The 16,591-nt window shown below is 40.8% G+C and overlaps 1 protein-coding gene across 2 annotated transcripts; it reads right to left on the bottom strand.

Moving 5' to 3' along the window:
- Window positions 1-3,772: 3,772 nt before the first annotated feature.
- fndc5a (fibronectin type III domain containing 5a) lies at window positions 3,773-16,241 on the bottom strand. 2 transcript variants are annotated; one of them, XM_061301502.1, is made up of 6 exons: window positions 16,125-16,241; window positions 8,445-8,560; window positions 8,164-8,362; window positions 6,783-6,872; window positions 6,386-6,519; window positions 3,773-5,523 (listed from the first exon to the last, which is right to left on the bottom strand). In XM_061301502.1, exons 3-6 carry the CDS (start codon window positions 8,345-8,347, stop codon window positions 5,473-5,475), a joined length of 459 nt encoding a protein of 152 aa, XP_061157486.1. In that variant the 5' UTR covers window positions 8,348-8,362; window positions 8,445-8,560; window positions 16,125-16,241; the 3' UTR covers window positions 3,773-5,472. The 2 variants fall into 2 exon arrangements, with proteins under 2 accessions (XP_061157486.1, XP_061157484.1); XM_061301500.1 differs by lacking the exon at window positions 16,125-16,241 and adding an exon at window positions 15,392-15,794.
- Between the last annotated feature and the right edge of the window lie 350 nt (window positions 16,242-16,591).

Here is a 16,591-nt window from a genome sequence, read left to right as displayed (position 1 = left end):
TACAATCAACCAACTTTGTCAATACAGTTTGTATTTCTTACTTTTGGAGCGTGAGAAAAAAACCATGCCGTGAAACAGCAAATGTATGCATTCCATTTCAGGATCTCATTGTATTAGTCCTATAATTTCTAAAATTAATTTAGCCTTAATGCTATAAATTAATGTGTGTATTTTTACTTGCAGGATGCACCGACTTGAACGCTCGCTTTGAACAGACACTGCACTAAGGCTTGCGCTCATTGGTGATTCAATTCATGTTTATTTTTGAAAAATCATGCCTTTTTTTTTTGCGGTCACCTTAAAAGTGACTATAAAGGAAGAACAAGTATTTTTAATCAGTTTTGGCTCCTGCACGACTTCCAAATACATAGTCAGTCGGGTGTTAATTGATAAATAACTCGACTGGCTGGCACCGCTTTAGCTTTGCGCTAATGTCGTCGATATTAGATTCAAGAGATGGCAAAAGTATTTGCAAGCACAGAAGCTCAATTAAATTCAACTTACACGATGTTGACTCGCTCAACACTCAAAGTCACAAACGGCAAATGCACAGTGTGCAGGAGAATAATAATATCAAAATACCTTTGCATGCAGCGGGGGGACACAGTTACATGATTGTTGGCTCGTGAGTGAACGATTCGTTTAAAAGAACAAATTCCTTTCAGTGAGCGACAGTGGAAGTGATTCGTTCTGGTTTCAGTTCATATGACTTCAACCAGTAGGTGTCGGTAATGCGAATTGGAGCTGATGCCACCTCGCTGTAAAACAAAACGAAGAAGAAAATGACGTCACTTCCCGTTTACGAACGAGCCGTGAAATGCATTTCATGTGTGTTATGTTAAAACTTGTCTGGTGTTTTATTCCTTGTTTTTATATTCGCCCATTAAAACATAAAAATCAGACATTATGTTAACTGCTTGATATGACAATATGTGTAGGTACACCTCATGGACACTTCAATAGGCACACTACCCGAGGTTAAAAAATAAATAAAAATAAATAAAGGGTTAATTGCACAATAAAAGCACTTACAGGTACATTTCCACACCCGGGATCGAACCAAGTTCTTACCGAGTAAGAGGCGATCTCGTCAACCAGTCGGCTAGTTAGACCTTATGACACTGGTTTCTGTCAAGTGCCATGTTACGGCTCTTCTTGTGTAAGTTTTATGGTTTATTTTTTTGTAAGTTTAACTTTGGGTACTTTGAAAGTGTCATTTTAAATTGTACTTTGCTAGGTGTTCGTGTACACATCTGCTGTGGAGTCTTCACTGATCTTTTGCTTGTGAGCTGCTCCATAAAATCATACATGTTCCATGGGGCATGAGTGGTTAATGAATGTGGCCCGCGGGCCGTAGTTTGCCCATGTCTGCCCTAAGCCTAACATAGATGGTTTCATGGGGGAGCACACATGCAACTGTGTTGAAAATCTTTACATAATAAAATGTGTTGGGTCCTACTGGGAAATGAACACTGTGGTGAAAGTCCAGAGCATTAACCACTACACTATGGAAACCTCAGTTATATGGGTCCAAAATATTTTCATCATAAAATTACGAGTCACTACACTATGAAACCCTCGCCTGTATTGCATGGAACATATATGGTTTTATGGAGCAGTTCACAAGTGAATTTATTTTTAATTTAATTTTAACCCTAACTCTAACCCTAGCTCTAACCCTAACCCCAGCTTTAAACCTAGCACTAACCCTAAGTGGCATGTGATTAGGTACACCTCATGGACACTTCAATAGGTACATTAGAGGGGGTTAAAAACTTCCAGTTCTTAAGTGAACTGAATCTTTCGAATCGGTTCAAAATTCGTTCTTTTGAACGAATTGTTCACTCACGAGCCAACACTACTCCTTATCAAAGTTCTTATGCGCACCTCTAGCAATTGTATGTGTTGCGGCTCCAAGTCACGAATCACGACGAGGGGCAAGTTTTGGCTTTCAAGGGTATTTTTATTCCTCTTCAACTTCTCTCACACTTTTCCACATTCACGTACGTTCCTTTACTCTTTCCGAACACACTTACTGATCGCGGTGGTGCCTTTACGGCCAGTCGGAGAAATCAACGTTTACAAAACAAATACATACAACCTAGTTAAGAAATCACCAGAAAGATCACCATGACAATTGTGAACACACAGAAAGATAATAAATGGAACAAATGTTGGTGATCCCGTTGAGAGTCTCATATGGTAAGAAAAATAATATATAAAGCAAGTACGTAGATGGAGAATGGATCGTCATCCGGTGTTCTGGGGCCCTCTAGTGGTCAAAAACAAGAAATGAAAATAGTCAGACCAGAACTTGTGGAGCATTTTTTATTATTTATCAGACTGCTGCTCTGAGAAGTCTGACAGTTCTGGTGAAATATGTTTCAAATGTATTATTCAAGGAATCTTCTCGGCTTCATGCACCTTTTCTCTGCACGCCTCATGAAAAGGAAGATTGACATAAGACAATATATCTGAGTCAATTTGACTTTCCAGTAAACATTGTTACTTATTAAAGAGTTGATACGGTCATTTGGAGAAAATATTTAATATTTTATTTGACGCAAACACAAGTGCGCAGACTTCATCATTGAAGTTGTGTAACCTTGTGTATATTAGTTCATGAAACCGTGCTAGCCCTCGTTAAGCAATAACTGCTGTACAATGGATGGAATATGTTCGGATTAATAAAGCATTATTTTGTTTCTTTCTTTGTTCACAAGTAAAACAGGCTGATTTGTCTCAATGGTGACACAAATTCATCCAAAAGAAACATGAAGCATGTTGGCTGGCTGAATCCAAAGCAAGGTGCAAGAAGACGGGGCTTTATAGAGATTATTGAGTCAACACCATCATTGATTTAGGAAAATATTTACATTGATCTGTGGTCAATGGGTATGCAAATTGTTCAAGGCAATTCATCAATGTTAGCTTTACGCTCTTGTTCTTATTAGATTAAAAACAAATGTTTTTATTAACATTTCTCAACACAATGTCATCATTTATATGCTACAATATTTCGAACTAGATGGTACTTACTAACCCAACAAATAGATGTTGATTTCAACTCAACATTTTGCCATGTTAGGAGCAGTCAGTTCTTACAAAAAAAAAAACCACTACATGTTTTAACGTTGAAAGTTTTAACCTTCCAAATCTGCCTTGAGGATTAAGTCTCAACTAAATCAATACTACTGAGTTCACAATGTAAACTATTAACTTTTGGTGTTACTGTAAGAATATTTAATAGGTAGGAGAGGAAATAAAACAAACGTAACAGTAATCACTTTTGATCTACTAAATGGCCGCTATTATTTGGAATACATTGATTCAGCCAATACAGAGAAAGAGCCGAGTTTAATATAGCATGGACTTTATAGTTTAGTTCAGTGACTATGTTAGTGCAAAAACCCTGCAACTACTCTACTAGTGTTATTATTCTTTCCAACGTGAAAAAACAAGGGTATATGCTTAAAAATAAAAGAATCCCCAAACCATACGTGCAGTTGCTTTTGTCCGTAAACACAATGTAGCTCTATAAAATTAAGATTCAAGCTCCTGAACAACTTCTTCCACTCTTGATAAACACTAACAAATGACAAAATGTATCATATCAACACATACAGTAGATAAGTGCATTTATGAAACCATTATTATTAGTCAGACATGAACAGTAAACCACACAAAAAAAAAAATTATCTCACCAATAGTACCAGTAATTGAACAGAACTTTGCAAAAGTCTTGCCCCCCCCCCCCCCCCCCCCCCTCTTGACAATTTAGCATTTGTAAGTAGTAGTCGGACAGATTTGATGAATTGCATATAAAGGGAGCTGCGGGTGATCTGGTGCCATTAAATATAAAAGATTTTTTTTCAATCCATATTGTTTGCTCTGTTAATAATGACCTGAATTGATGCTTTATATAATTTGCTCATATAATTGTGGCTTTCAAGACTTTTGCACAGAACTCATAACTCATTCCAGGCTCCACTAATATGAAATGTATTTATTTACACATTAAATATTTAAGCATTACTCCATCCCATCTTGCAACTGTATTTTTCTATTTACTGTACGCACACACATATTTGACAAAAGAGTATAATAACAGAAATATGCTATTTATGTAAGATAGTGGACAAGCCATTTAATTAATAAATGAATGTTATTCTCAATAATGAAATGATTTTGAAAACTATGACTTGACTGTTTGAGTGTAACTGTCTATCGTTGAACAGGACCTTTGCCAAACTCAGAAGTTGGCTTAAAAAAAATACACATTTTAGACAACCAATGCGGAAAAACGGAAATGAAAGAAGCACAATGAGACACATCTTAATACAGCAATTATACTTTCCATCCAGTTAATCATCCAACTTATTTGTACATATGGATAAAGAGCCATTTTGATTTGAATATACTCATGAGAAGCCCTTATGACTTTTTCCAATGCCATTACAAGAAAACAAACCTCATTGTACTTAGGAGTATTTATCACAATGTGCATTTGTCTCAACATTGCATGCCCAGAGGTTACATTTGTGTCTTGTTGTTTTCTTCTCCTCCAGAATGTGACCTCATGAAGTCCTTGCCCGTCATGTGTCGGGGCTTGAAGTTGTTATTGCTTAAGGAATCTCCTCTTGTGTCTCTACAAAGGCCACTTCCCTGTGTAGACTCTTTTAAAATTCATTTTTCAGATGAGGCACACTGGGTCAAGTCTTTTTTTTTTTTTTTTTACCCAGAATGCAGGTATCCACCACCCTTGGAGATAAATAAAGACAGCTCATTCCGGATGTGGAATGTAAAGAATCACAATCTATTAAAAGCACGAAGAGGATGCCGAAAAGGAAGCGTGACTTCAGCGGTGAGCCATCCTGCTACGGCGTCGTCGCAGCTCGCTTTTGAGAAACTCCTCCAAACTCAAGACAGGTGCTGTCTGGATTCCCTGAGGGGGGGGAACAAGCTCGCCAGACGTTTATTCCCCGCAGTTCTTCTCCTTCCTCCGTGAGATGTACCGGTACTGGCAGTACATTATGTAACAAAACTACACTTACTCATAAAAAAAATTACATAATGTTAGGACAAAACAACATCGAGAGGATGGCATTAAATCACACCACAAAGGAATATAGAGACACAATGGCAAGTCTGTATGGCGACCCATTTCCAGACAGAGAAGAAAAGCTCTTGGTCCTTGGGGTTCCTTTATCAGCATTCTGTCTGTCCGCCACCAGGACCATTTGGCCCTAATCTCCGGCTCTCCCACCATACAGTGCTTGTTAAGCACGGCGGATCGGCTCAACTCTCCCTGCAGTCCGGGTTCTCATCTCAGCCTGGCCGAGTCGTTCCTAAATCCTCGGAGTCCAGCAAGCTTTGCTTCGTCGGCAGGCCCGAGGCGAGGGAAACGTAAGCGATGCATTCTGACGAGCAGATTTGCGAGAACACACAGTCTGTAGTATGCGCAGAAGACACTCACACTTCAATGATGTTGACAGATGGCATCCGATTGTTGTTCTTGGAGAACTGTGGGAGGAGAGAAGATAGATGATTGAAGATCCTGGGGGGGTTCTCAGGAATAAAACAATGAGCATGAGGATGCCTCTGTGCTGCGTTTCTATGAAGGGCTTGAGTCAGGCTTGACCTTTGCGTGGATTACAAGAGCCTGAGTGTGCTTGCGATTTGATGCAGACATGCACAAATGGAGCCATATTGAAGTCATATTTCAATTTAGCCTGAAGCTGATGTTCAGATGACACTGTGGGTGTTTATCAATGTCAAGTATACTATTCTATTCCATCGGTCCTTCAGAAGATACTTGATTTCCTCTCTTCTAGAATATATTATTGAAATCTCAATGAACACCAGTTTCATGCCTTGAGCAGAAGAACTTGCAGGAACTGTCTGATCCAAAATTGTCTTCTGGCATAGAACTTGAACGGGTTACAAAAGTACCTCGAAAGGTCCACACGGTGGGACAGATTGTCAATAAATGGAGAACATTGTTACTCCTGTCCCTCGCACGGAGCTCTTGTGGAGATGATGACTGCAAGAGCACAATTTGTCTGCCGATTGAAGCTTAACAGAAGAGCGACGGGATAAACGACAGAAGTAAATCGACAAAGGAATGACTCGAACAGCATGAGACACAGATCTTTTTTTTTTTTCTGTGATGTTCCCTTCATTAAGCGCCATTGACGGTTATGGATGTCAAAGACTTTTGTCGGAAACCTAAACATTGTTTGACGTTGAGAAACACCGTATGAGTGCATATGAATGTCGAGTGGAAAAGATCTTCGTAGCGGGCGGCACCATTCACCTGCCCGTCGCTGTTGAAGGGGGAAGGGGGAGGCACCTCGGGGGAGGAAGGGGGGTGGGTGGGTTATACCTTACTGCGCAACAGACCCCCTGTCGGGTGTTCAGGAGTGCTGCACTCTGACGAGTTTTTGGCTTTGTCCTTGTTGTTGTTGGGCTCATTGTCTTTGATGATGTCATACTGGCGACAGAAGAGAGCGATCACGCCTGCCAAGAGGAACATCAAAATCGAGCAATTTGTGTGCAAGCCAAACTTGATACATTCATATTTCAGGTCCTTTCCAGAGAACATGTGCAGCTTGGGTTGCAGAATATTTATAAAAAAAAATATTGCAATGTCACAAAGACGTGAAATTAGTTTCAGAAAGATCGGGTTTTAAATAGATACGCTATTTCTTCACCTTTCGACATTCACACGTAATTGCTGAGGGAATGTAAAAAAATTCTTTCATTCTATACGCAATCCTCACCTGCCCACATGATAAGCACCACCACAATGATGATGAGCTCCCCCGCCCTCAACTGGTTGGTCTGGCCCACTTCCTCCATTGTCACTTCGTCTGTGAGAAGTTAGAAGGCAAAATACTTGTCACATGCCATTCTACTTCATGCCAAGGACTCTGTTGTTATTATTATTTTCTGAATCCTGACAAGTGCCACGTTTCCCCTTGAGCACAAAACACCTTTTCTACCATTACCGAACAAAGTCACAGGCTTGATATAAAGTTCACCGCGCTCCCCTCGTGTCCTTTATTAAATGCACCAGGTGACATTTTGACACCCCATCGTGGCAAGCGGGCAGGCAGCCCATGCTCCAGTGGCTTTCAGAAACAAGCAATTGTGAGGATCGATTGGCCTCCGTTGCCTGCCATTAACTAATCAAAGCGAAAATGCCCAAGGGGTGCCGAGCCGAGGCTTTGGTCAAACTGGTCAGATGTAACCCATTTTTAAAAACACCACAACCAAAGGCCAAAAATGGATGGCTAGTTATCATACACAGGAGAAAGAAATGAAAATAAAGATTGACTTCCAAGGATACTATTAATGCGACAATAAATTAGCACATCAATCCAAAGCTTCTTTCTCATAATAAATATTTAAGAGAGTTTGTGATCTTATTTTAAAGGTACATTGTTATAGTCTGGATACTATATTTAGCATTAGTGTCGAGGTATCACAAAAGTCTTGTTTATTTGCTGGGGCAAAGTCATTAATGTCTAATAAATGAGTGTAAGGCAGTACAATAAATGAAGCTTGGTAGAGGGGGGAAAAAAAAAAAAACCTGTCCAGCTATTGATTTTTAAAAATGTGTTTCCCTTGCAGCAACAAGCCCTAAACAACACTTCCAGAGTTAATGCCTCAAGAGTGGAATGTTCAATGATGCCCCTCCATTTGTATTCCACCCTATCTGTGAAACAAGTTCAAATTCTTTCTGGTTCCAATTTCAGGGAGGAGTCCTGCACACGAGATGAGGATGAGGAAGAATTCTATAGATAAGACTTCAGCCAAGAGCGCATTGATTTACCGTCCCTCGCAGCTTTGCTCCGCAACTGATAAATGTTGCCCCTCCCTCCTCCCATTTTGGTTTACTGTGGAGTGGTGCTGGCTGGGTGCAAGCAAGGTGGCCTGCAGAAGCACACAATTCATGCATTCCCCTTTGGCTGTTTTGAAATTTCATTTCACGCTTTGTGTGCATATTGATTTTTATCGGCGTTCAGACAAAATCATTCGAGATATTATCAAGAGGCCGACTTTTGCCTGCATCTTACTGGCTCAAGAACAAACACACGCCAATAAAAAAATAGCGGCGTAAGCGTTTTGTATTGATTCATGTTATCAATGGCGCTTCACCTTTATTCTTAGAAGCCTGAGTGTCGGCCTCCTTGGGTGTTCGGAAGCGTAAAGGTTCGCTTTGCGGGCTCGTCCCGAACATGCTGATGGACTGGACGTGCACAATGTAGTCCGTCTCTTCCTCTAAGTCCCATAATGCGCAGGAGCGTGTGGTGGTGTTGACTTCCTGGATGAATCGGAGCATACGCACGTCTTTCTTCTGTCGGCAGACAGAATACGCAAAAGAACACAAAATGAGATCAAATCAGACATACGCTGCATTTGTACTGGCCGTCAATCACCTGCTGTGTGATGGCAAAGCCAATGACAGGGTCTCCTTCGGGGATGTCCCATGTCACCAGAGCAGAGTTAGCTTTCACTGCTTTGATGGTAACATTGACAGGGGGGGACAAGGTATCTGCAAAAAAAAGTGTTTCTTTAATACTTCTCAAGGGTAAGAAGGAAAAAAAATAAATATTAAAGGTTATTTCTTTCATTCTACAGATGCATGTGATATAAACTGTCTGGCATCTGTGACAACAAAATTCATGGTCTGTTTGTTCCATGTCGTCATGGCATGATTTAATAACACAAGCGTGTTCCCATTAACCTTGGCTGTACTTTGCAATTTAGGAATTCACGCTTGAAGCACCCAAACATCAATTGTAACACACCTTTGCTATGATATGATGTTTGACATTGTAAAAAGTACAGCGTGTTGATTTGAGTCAAGCTTTTAATGCAGATGCTAATGTGATGTGACATTTTCGAAGCAACCATCCATTTGAACCAAATGACCGCCTCCAAATAACCACATTGCAATCATCACATTGCAGCACGCTTATAAATGACGGTGGCCTTCAGGATTGATCGATATTTGGACTCAAGCTTTGAGTAAGATGAACAGGAACAAGGAGAAGTGGTCACTTGCAATAATGCCACTCAGCCGTCTTTATTAGCTTATAAACATCAGCAGCCGGCTCAATGCAGAGATGAAATATGGTGGAGTCCAGGTTCACAAATGACACAGTCGCTAATTAATGGGCGGGTTGTGGAGCTCGTGAACCAACTGACACTTGCCTGCCGGCAACTACTTGATTCAATGCTACCTGTGATAAAAGAAGATGTCAAGACTCTCATGTTTAAAGATACTTTTGCTTACTCAATCCTGGCCCCTGAAATCCCAGAGATGGGGGGGGGACTTACAAAGTGCTAAATCAAAGTCATTATTCAGCTCTTTCATTCTGTCCACATTGTGCTCTCATCTCAAAACACACACACAGCGAGTTAACCTTTGGTTTCTCTCAGGGACTGCGACTCCAACAGGGACCTTATGTAATATTAAAGGCCAACTCTGTAGATTTCGTATTGCTGCCGGCTGATTCTTTTTTTGATTCTCTACCCGCTGGTCCCTCATCCCAACTCCCAAGGAATATTGTCGCTAGAAGCTTTAATAACAATGCTGTTTGTTGCAATGTCTCAACTCAAAGTTTTGAAATGAGGTAAAGACAAAAAAAAAATCTCATACGAGCAATTTTGCTGTGACACGTAACGCAATTCCATTAACATCATTGCCATTTTTGCCGAGAGGGCATTTCAGAAAGCTTCACTTGTTGTTATTGAATGGAATTATTGAACGCAAATTGTCAGCAATGATCACTCGCTATGGATACTTGAATCATTTCCCTTCTAAATGTTTCATGTAACACATAATGTTTGCTTATAAAACAAACACACAGTCGATCATAAAGTTGGAATAGAATTTCTGGACCCTCATTTATAGCGCCAAGCAAATGTTCTGCATGAATTCACTTCACCTGGCTAATTTGGAGTTTGAAACGCAAAGTGTTATAATGAGGCTGCTTCTTCTTATCGATGAAAATGTGCACGTTGTATTTCTCCCAGATTTATTGCTACAGCTGTTCTTGTCGTAGAGGCAGAAATGTAAAGTGGATTTTCTTTCTCAACCATTCCAGTCCTCCAGGCTTTGTTCATATTTTCCGTCCCCGTGGTAACCGGCGTGAAGGATTTCTTAAAGCCCTGCCAATATCTGTGGATGCGTTCAAACGTAGTGTTTTGACATTGTCTGAACCCAACCATCGATTCCACTATTTCTTTCTCCCCATTTTCTCTCTCCCAATGTAATTTTGCTGAGCGACTTCAATATTGACATGGAAAATATAACGATCTGCCCCTAAGCCCCTGAATATATCTTTTGTCAGCATTTTCTTTTCAAATAATTGGAGGTACTTCATACTATAGACAAATCCATTGTCCATTATATACCAAGTCGTTCGGTAGCTTAAAATAAAAAACACACCCTCGCTATCCTCACATCTTAACGCTTCCACTTAATGCTTTCATCTTTTTATCCATATCAATACGTTATGTTAGGAGACAGTGAGTGTCGCCAGTGAGCATGAGCTTTAAATATCCACATGACAGTCAGCTCTAATAAAACACTAGACAGGATCTTCATAAAGTCTCCCTGGCTGGCTGCATGGCCGTGAGATATGGGATATGGGAGATATGAGCCACCACGTTGGATATCCTGGTGAGTATGTTTGTTGATGTTGGCAGCGAGCTGTCTAGTTCACGCTGAGCGGCGTCAAGGGTGACAATTCTTCCATATCCTCGTTCATTAGAGAAGTGATGGCAATAGACAGCAAAGAAGAAAGGGGGCGGGCTTTCCAAACACACCTTGGGAACATCAATACAGCTTATGATTATTTAATGAAAATCCTCCATCTCTATGCTGACCCCACGAGGGGCAGATTTATGCCTTCAAGTCGAGTCTTTGCCAGGCTTTGTTTGGGTTTAATGATTTGTTTTGGCTTTCACTTTGACAATGAATGGTTTACGTCCAAACATTGTTGCATTTTAAATACAAAATAATGAGGCAGATGAATAGCAGAATAGGATTTTCTCATTTGGAGAAATAATAAGTGCTTCGCTGCCACGAATTGTTCCGTGTTTGGATTGATGAAGCGTCTTTAACTAGGTTATTTTCAAAAGGCTGCTTCTTCTACCCTTTCCATTCCGGTTCTGCTTCAATGCCTTCCTGTACCTCACTTGGATGGTTAAACATTAATTACACACGACGAGTCTCACATCAGCCATCGTTTTGATGCATTTCTCACGTTAACTTTCATTACACTGAGCTCATATACCAAATGTCGCGGCCAGCATTATTGATTTGATGTCTGCCAATGTAAATATTCCAATGGATATTAATAATGCGTGTGAAGATTAAATGAAATTTCAAACATAATTGTGGCCTTTCCATGATGTTTGTTAATGTCTCAAACAAGAAATAATCACTGAGGTCTTTTCCTGAAAGCCATTCTTGACTACGTGCTGTGCATAGGGATCTTTTGGACTCCTTGTTTTATCCATCAGCAAAGACAGAAATTGATCAAGCAAGTGTTATTAATGTAAACAAATTGTGCTGGTGCCCCCCACTGATTACACTTCAGAGTTGACTTGATGGTCCTCAGGGGTAGAAAGTTGATTTTGTTTTAATAGCCACTCAGCGGTTGAGAGAGCGAGGGCCTCGTAAATGCTTGCGGGGCGGTTCCTCGGCTTCTATCAACCCCCCAAGAGAAGCTATTGCTGATTGTTACAGCTCCACTACCCTTGGAAAAACATTACTCAAAGTCATGGTGTGGTGTGTTGCTCCCCAGGATGCTAATGAGTAAGCCTGCGAGGAAAAGTGCCTCATAGCTGCACGTTGTTCCAAGTATCTTTAGAGGCGGACGAAAGCTTCTTGTGTTTACATTTCCCGATGGTTACTTTGTGCATCGGTGCACGCCTAACTCCTAAAAGTCAATTTCAACTCAGCATTACAGTCCACTACATGAGTTCACATCAAAATGTGCCTACGCATACATGTGGAGTTAAGCACATTGCGATCTGCTTGGTTGACAAAGAGCAGCAGATCCACGTGGCCCGGGGAGTCCAGAGAACTCTAGGAACTGTGACTCCAAACGATACCAAATTGCCATTGTCACATGGTTGACGACTGTGTTGTAATTCCCAGTTGTTAAAATAACTACCAAGTTACACGTGTCATGATGGGCCGATACCAGCATGAGAGTAAAATAATAATAATAAAAAAGAATAAATTAATAATATTATATATATTAAAAAATAAATAAAAAGGATGCTTAAATGATTAAAATAACACACATGGACTGCAGAAAAAATGGGCCTACAAGAACTGGCGTGAATGTGCACAGCTCCTTGGAAGATAGAAAATGGATCCACACAACACTATCAAGGAAACATTGAAGTCTCCTGATAATGTCTCATCATCATCCCCCCCCCCCCCCCCCCCCCCCCCCCCACTTATCCTCAATGGGGTCATTGGCAAGCTTGGAACCGGAATGTGGAATGTGAGAGGAAGCCGGAGAAAATCCCACAAGGGGAGAACATGAAAACGCCACAGAGGAAATGGAAGCCGAAATCTCTGAATTGTTAGGCAAAGCGTTCCTCCACCGCCCTGCCATCGAAATGGAGAACAGCTTCATGTGTCTTCTTCCTTTAGAGATTCATGGTTCTAAAAAAAAAAAATACTTCCAACAATTAAAATTGGAACGTTTACATTTAACTCACAGTTTCCTATTCCAAACTGTACAGTGAACAGAAGATTTAATAACCAGCAAGTGTAAATATGAAAACAGGACAAAAGCATTGTTGGGGGGGGGGGGGGGGGGGGGGGGAAGAAAAAATAAATAAAATCAACTCTATGTTATAAAAGCCTTCGGGAAATTACAAGCAATAAATTGATGACTGCAAATGTTGTCCTATGGCTGCTTTCTTCTCCCCCCTGCTAACATGTTATTGAGTGCTTGTGGGCTCTTGAGGGTTAACACACCTTCAGTGCAGAAGGCTCACCTCATCTATATTTAATGTGCCATGATAGAGCCATCAGGTTTTTATGGCCGGGCGTTCGTCTTTTCCAGACCTTGGCACATGGACTCGTCCTTGTGAGTGCATGCATGTGCACATGTACGCACATACCTGCGTGTACGTATGTGTAGGTCTTATACATATACAGACACACAAGTATGCAACCAAAAACATAACTGTGTGCTCACACAAAAGTCTCATAATGCACTGTAAAGTCATTTATAGATGGTTAAGCATCAGGTAAATCATTGGGTAAACACATTTAGATATAATTGAATAAAATATATAATTTAATATATACAAATGTAAAAAATTGAATTCAATAAATAATTGAGATATGTTTTGTAATGCAAACTGTCAAACATTTTTTTTGATATCCAATATCTCTTAATTTTTTTCTATTACTACAATCTCACCCATCCCTTTTGCTTTTCCTCTCATCTGGATTTCTGACATTTTTTTTTTTTTTTTCTTCTCACCAGGTCATTCTGCTAACAATGCGAGTCACATGCCGACAGGTTTATGAAGTGGGCGGTTGCACAGATTATAGAACGGAACAAGTGGCCACATTAACATGGTCATCAATCAATATTAACCAAATGAAGGCTCTGACTGGACTCTGTCATATAAACCGACGCTTGCCAACAGGAAGACTTTGACTTGAGTTATGAAAGGGAAAATATTTGATTGATTGTCTGGCTTAGGAATACATTTCGTTTTAAAATCAGACCTTCTCTAGCTACGAATGCAAGTTAAGACGACCATGCAGGAAAACTGACGATGAGGCCCCCAAATGTTTCTACCCAGACTGCACTCTAATTAAAAGCATTACAAAAACAAAGAGCCTTGAGTTGTTTTGTCTTTAGCAACAATTTGTTGAATGACTAATTGATTTTTTTTTCCTTTTTCTTTGGAGCAGCCCAGGGAAAATCGCTCACGAGGATTTATGGACCCAGAGAGATGAATGTGTTAGGCAGTCGATTTACATTTTAAATTCAAACATTAGCGCTCCTTTTCCTCAGGTTCAACCAGCTGTTTACGAGTCACTATAAACACAGATGCAGTAAAGACGTCAAGACGGAGTAAATATTACAGTCTCACTCTCGCCAGGCTCAGACTTGACATTGCATCAATGTGTCTGGAAGTTGACTTCTTTCCCAGCTATTTAAGGAATTCACAATAAAGCCGCATCATTTCAACTATGATTCCGATCGGATGACTGGACAATGAATGAAGTACCAGCAAATTCAAATGTTTTGAAAAGAGGTCAATAGAAATTTCAGAGGATAAGTATTCAAATGTAAGTCAATTCAATTTGATGTGCCAGAACTGTGTTGTGGTACTACATGGCTTAGTTTAGAGGCAACACAGGAGAAATCAGTTCATTGATCTCTACCAAGCAGCAAACAAAAGGATGTGATTCATCAATGTCAAGAGCCACTTCTCCAGTTCACTTAGTAGGTAGGAGATGTGATGTCATTGGTCCTTTGAGAAACTCACATAATTGGGATTATTTTCAGTACCTAAAGATTTGTGAGTTTTTTTTTCTTTTTTCTTGAATGACCCCAAGAATATGACCACTTGCACATTCTGAGGAGATTCAATATTAGAGCTGTTTCAAATCAAAGTATTGGAAACCACTCCCAGCAGATGGGCGCTTTTGAATACTGCAAAAGAGATTTTTATTTTATTTATTATATTTACATTATACATTATATTATATATTTACAATCTAGTGATGAATTGGATGCCTTTACCAAGTGGTTGTATGGCATTTAGAGGCAAATCCTTTTTGGACTATGAGGCAGCGGTGTGCAAAAGCCATAATTGATAAATGCTACATGGACTTTTTTGGGGGGGGTGGGGGTCGTTCTCAGAATGAAGTACAGTACGCTCTCTATCTTTGCAATGTAGGGAGTGCAATGGGATGAAAGTGAAAATGCATGTTCCATTTAGAACCGGTTCAGAACAAGTTCAGCAATGTACAATATTGCAGAATTTGCACCTCATGAACAAATGAAATATTTGATATCTTTTAAAAATGACGGCTCTCCGACACAAACGCGCACACGCACGCGGAATTGTGACGGGCAATACAGCAGATAGTAATTGCGATGGAGGGAAATACACGCGTGTTGTTGTCCCAAAATGTCACCCAAACGCTCTCCACAGGTTCCAAAGGCAATGCACAGCGTGCCCAGGGTGCACAGTGGATGTTCACATTCGCGCAACCGCTGATTCACCCATGCACACGCATGCCACAAACCCTGCCTGCAGTCAAAGGGCACTCGGGCACAAAAACAATCGTTTTTACAATTGCACATTTCTTCCGACTTACCCGCCGAGCCCCGCGAAACGCCCAAACAGCTGAGAACCAGCAGAAAAAAACGCTCCATCTTTCTGCCTCGGACGACGCGCGGTCCCGTTTACTCCTCCAGCCAGGGAGGCTGCATTACCCGCCCGGCTGGCATGTTCCACCGAGTGACAAGCTCGTCTGGACGGGAAAGCCGCTTCTTCATTCAAAACGCTCGATTGTGCCCGGACACTACAAGCATTACTTTCGAATGTCTTCTTCCTCGACCTGCACCTGATAATGACGGTGCGTGCTGATGCTGATGCTGGAGCTGGTGGCTGCTGCTGCAGAATGAAACGTGGTGGTGTTGTATATGAGAGCCAGTGTCTCCCTATACACCAGCTAGATACTCAAACGGCCAAGTTAGAGCATTTCCGGACAAAGCCAAGCTTTTAAACGACTCATATGAGCATGTTTTCTTTGCATGCAGCACTAACACAGTAAGCAAAACTCGATTTTATAGATAGGGACTTCCTCCAGAAGCATTTAGACTGATGCTCTCAAGCGATTTTTCTCCCTCTCTAGAATCTCTAAAACATCACTGCCCACTCACATATTAAATATGCATACAGTAGCCCACGCAGCCAGTCTCTGCAGCCCGCCTCACTCTTCCTTTTTTTACTACTTTTGCCTCCTCCAAAACACTCATGCATACAATTGCACCTGCTCCCATACTTTCAGTGGTCTCTGCTTTGTTGGAAAAGTTGACATACTGTACCTGAACTCCAGATTGATCCCTTGCAGCCAGAAAAGTGTGTGTCTATGTGTGTACGTGTGTGCGAGGAAGTGGAGGGGGAAGTCGATAGTCTGTGCCTAAGCTGTTTTTCACATGCTGCCTTGCACCTCCATCTATCGACTGCTCCCTGTGACGTGCTACAGGGGAAGACAGTTATAGTGCTGGTCTTGCTCTCCCTCAGACTGGCTGCAAACATACATGTGTGTGTGTGTCACAGAGATTTACTTCTGGCCGAGGGTCAGCTGACAGAAAGACTCCACCTTCCCATGACCCTGCACGGGCTAAGTGCTCCACTAGATGGATACAATAATTCATGCTTTAAAAATTTAATGTTTTAAATTAAAACATTAAAAATGGTTATGGTGCCCCCTATATATATATATATATATATATATAAAAAACCCTCAGCCAATTTAAATGACTTGACAACGTGATGAAATGACAACTTA

This window comes from Syngnathus typhle, linkage group LG16 (genome assembly GCF_033458585.1).
Source record: "Syngnathus typhle isolate RoL2023-S1 ecotype Sweden linkage group LG16, RoL_Styp_1.0, whole genome shotgun sequence".
Taxonomy (NCBI): domain Eukaryota; kingdom Metazoa; phylum Chordata; class Actinopteri; order Syngnathiformes; family Syngnathidae; genus Syngnathus; species Syngnathus typhle.
The sequence above is the reverse complement of the archived record's forward strand: the minus strand, read 5'-3'. Positions and strand labels throughout refer to the sequence as shown.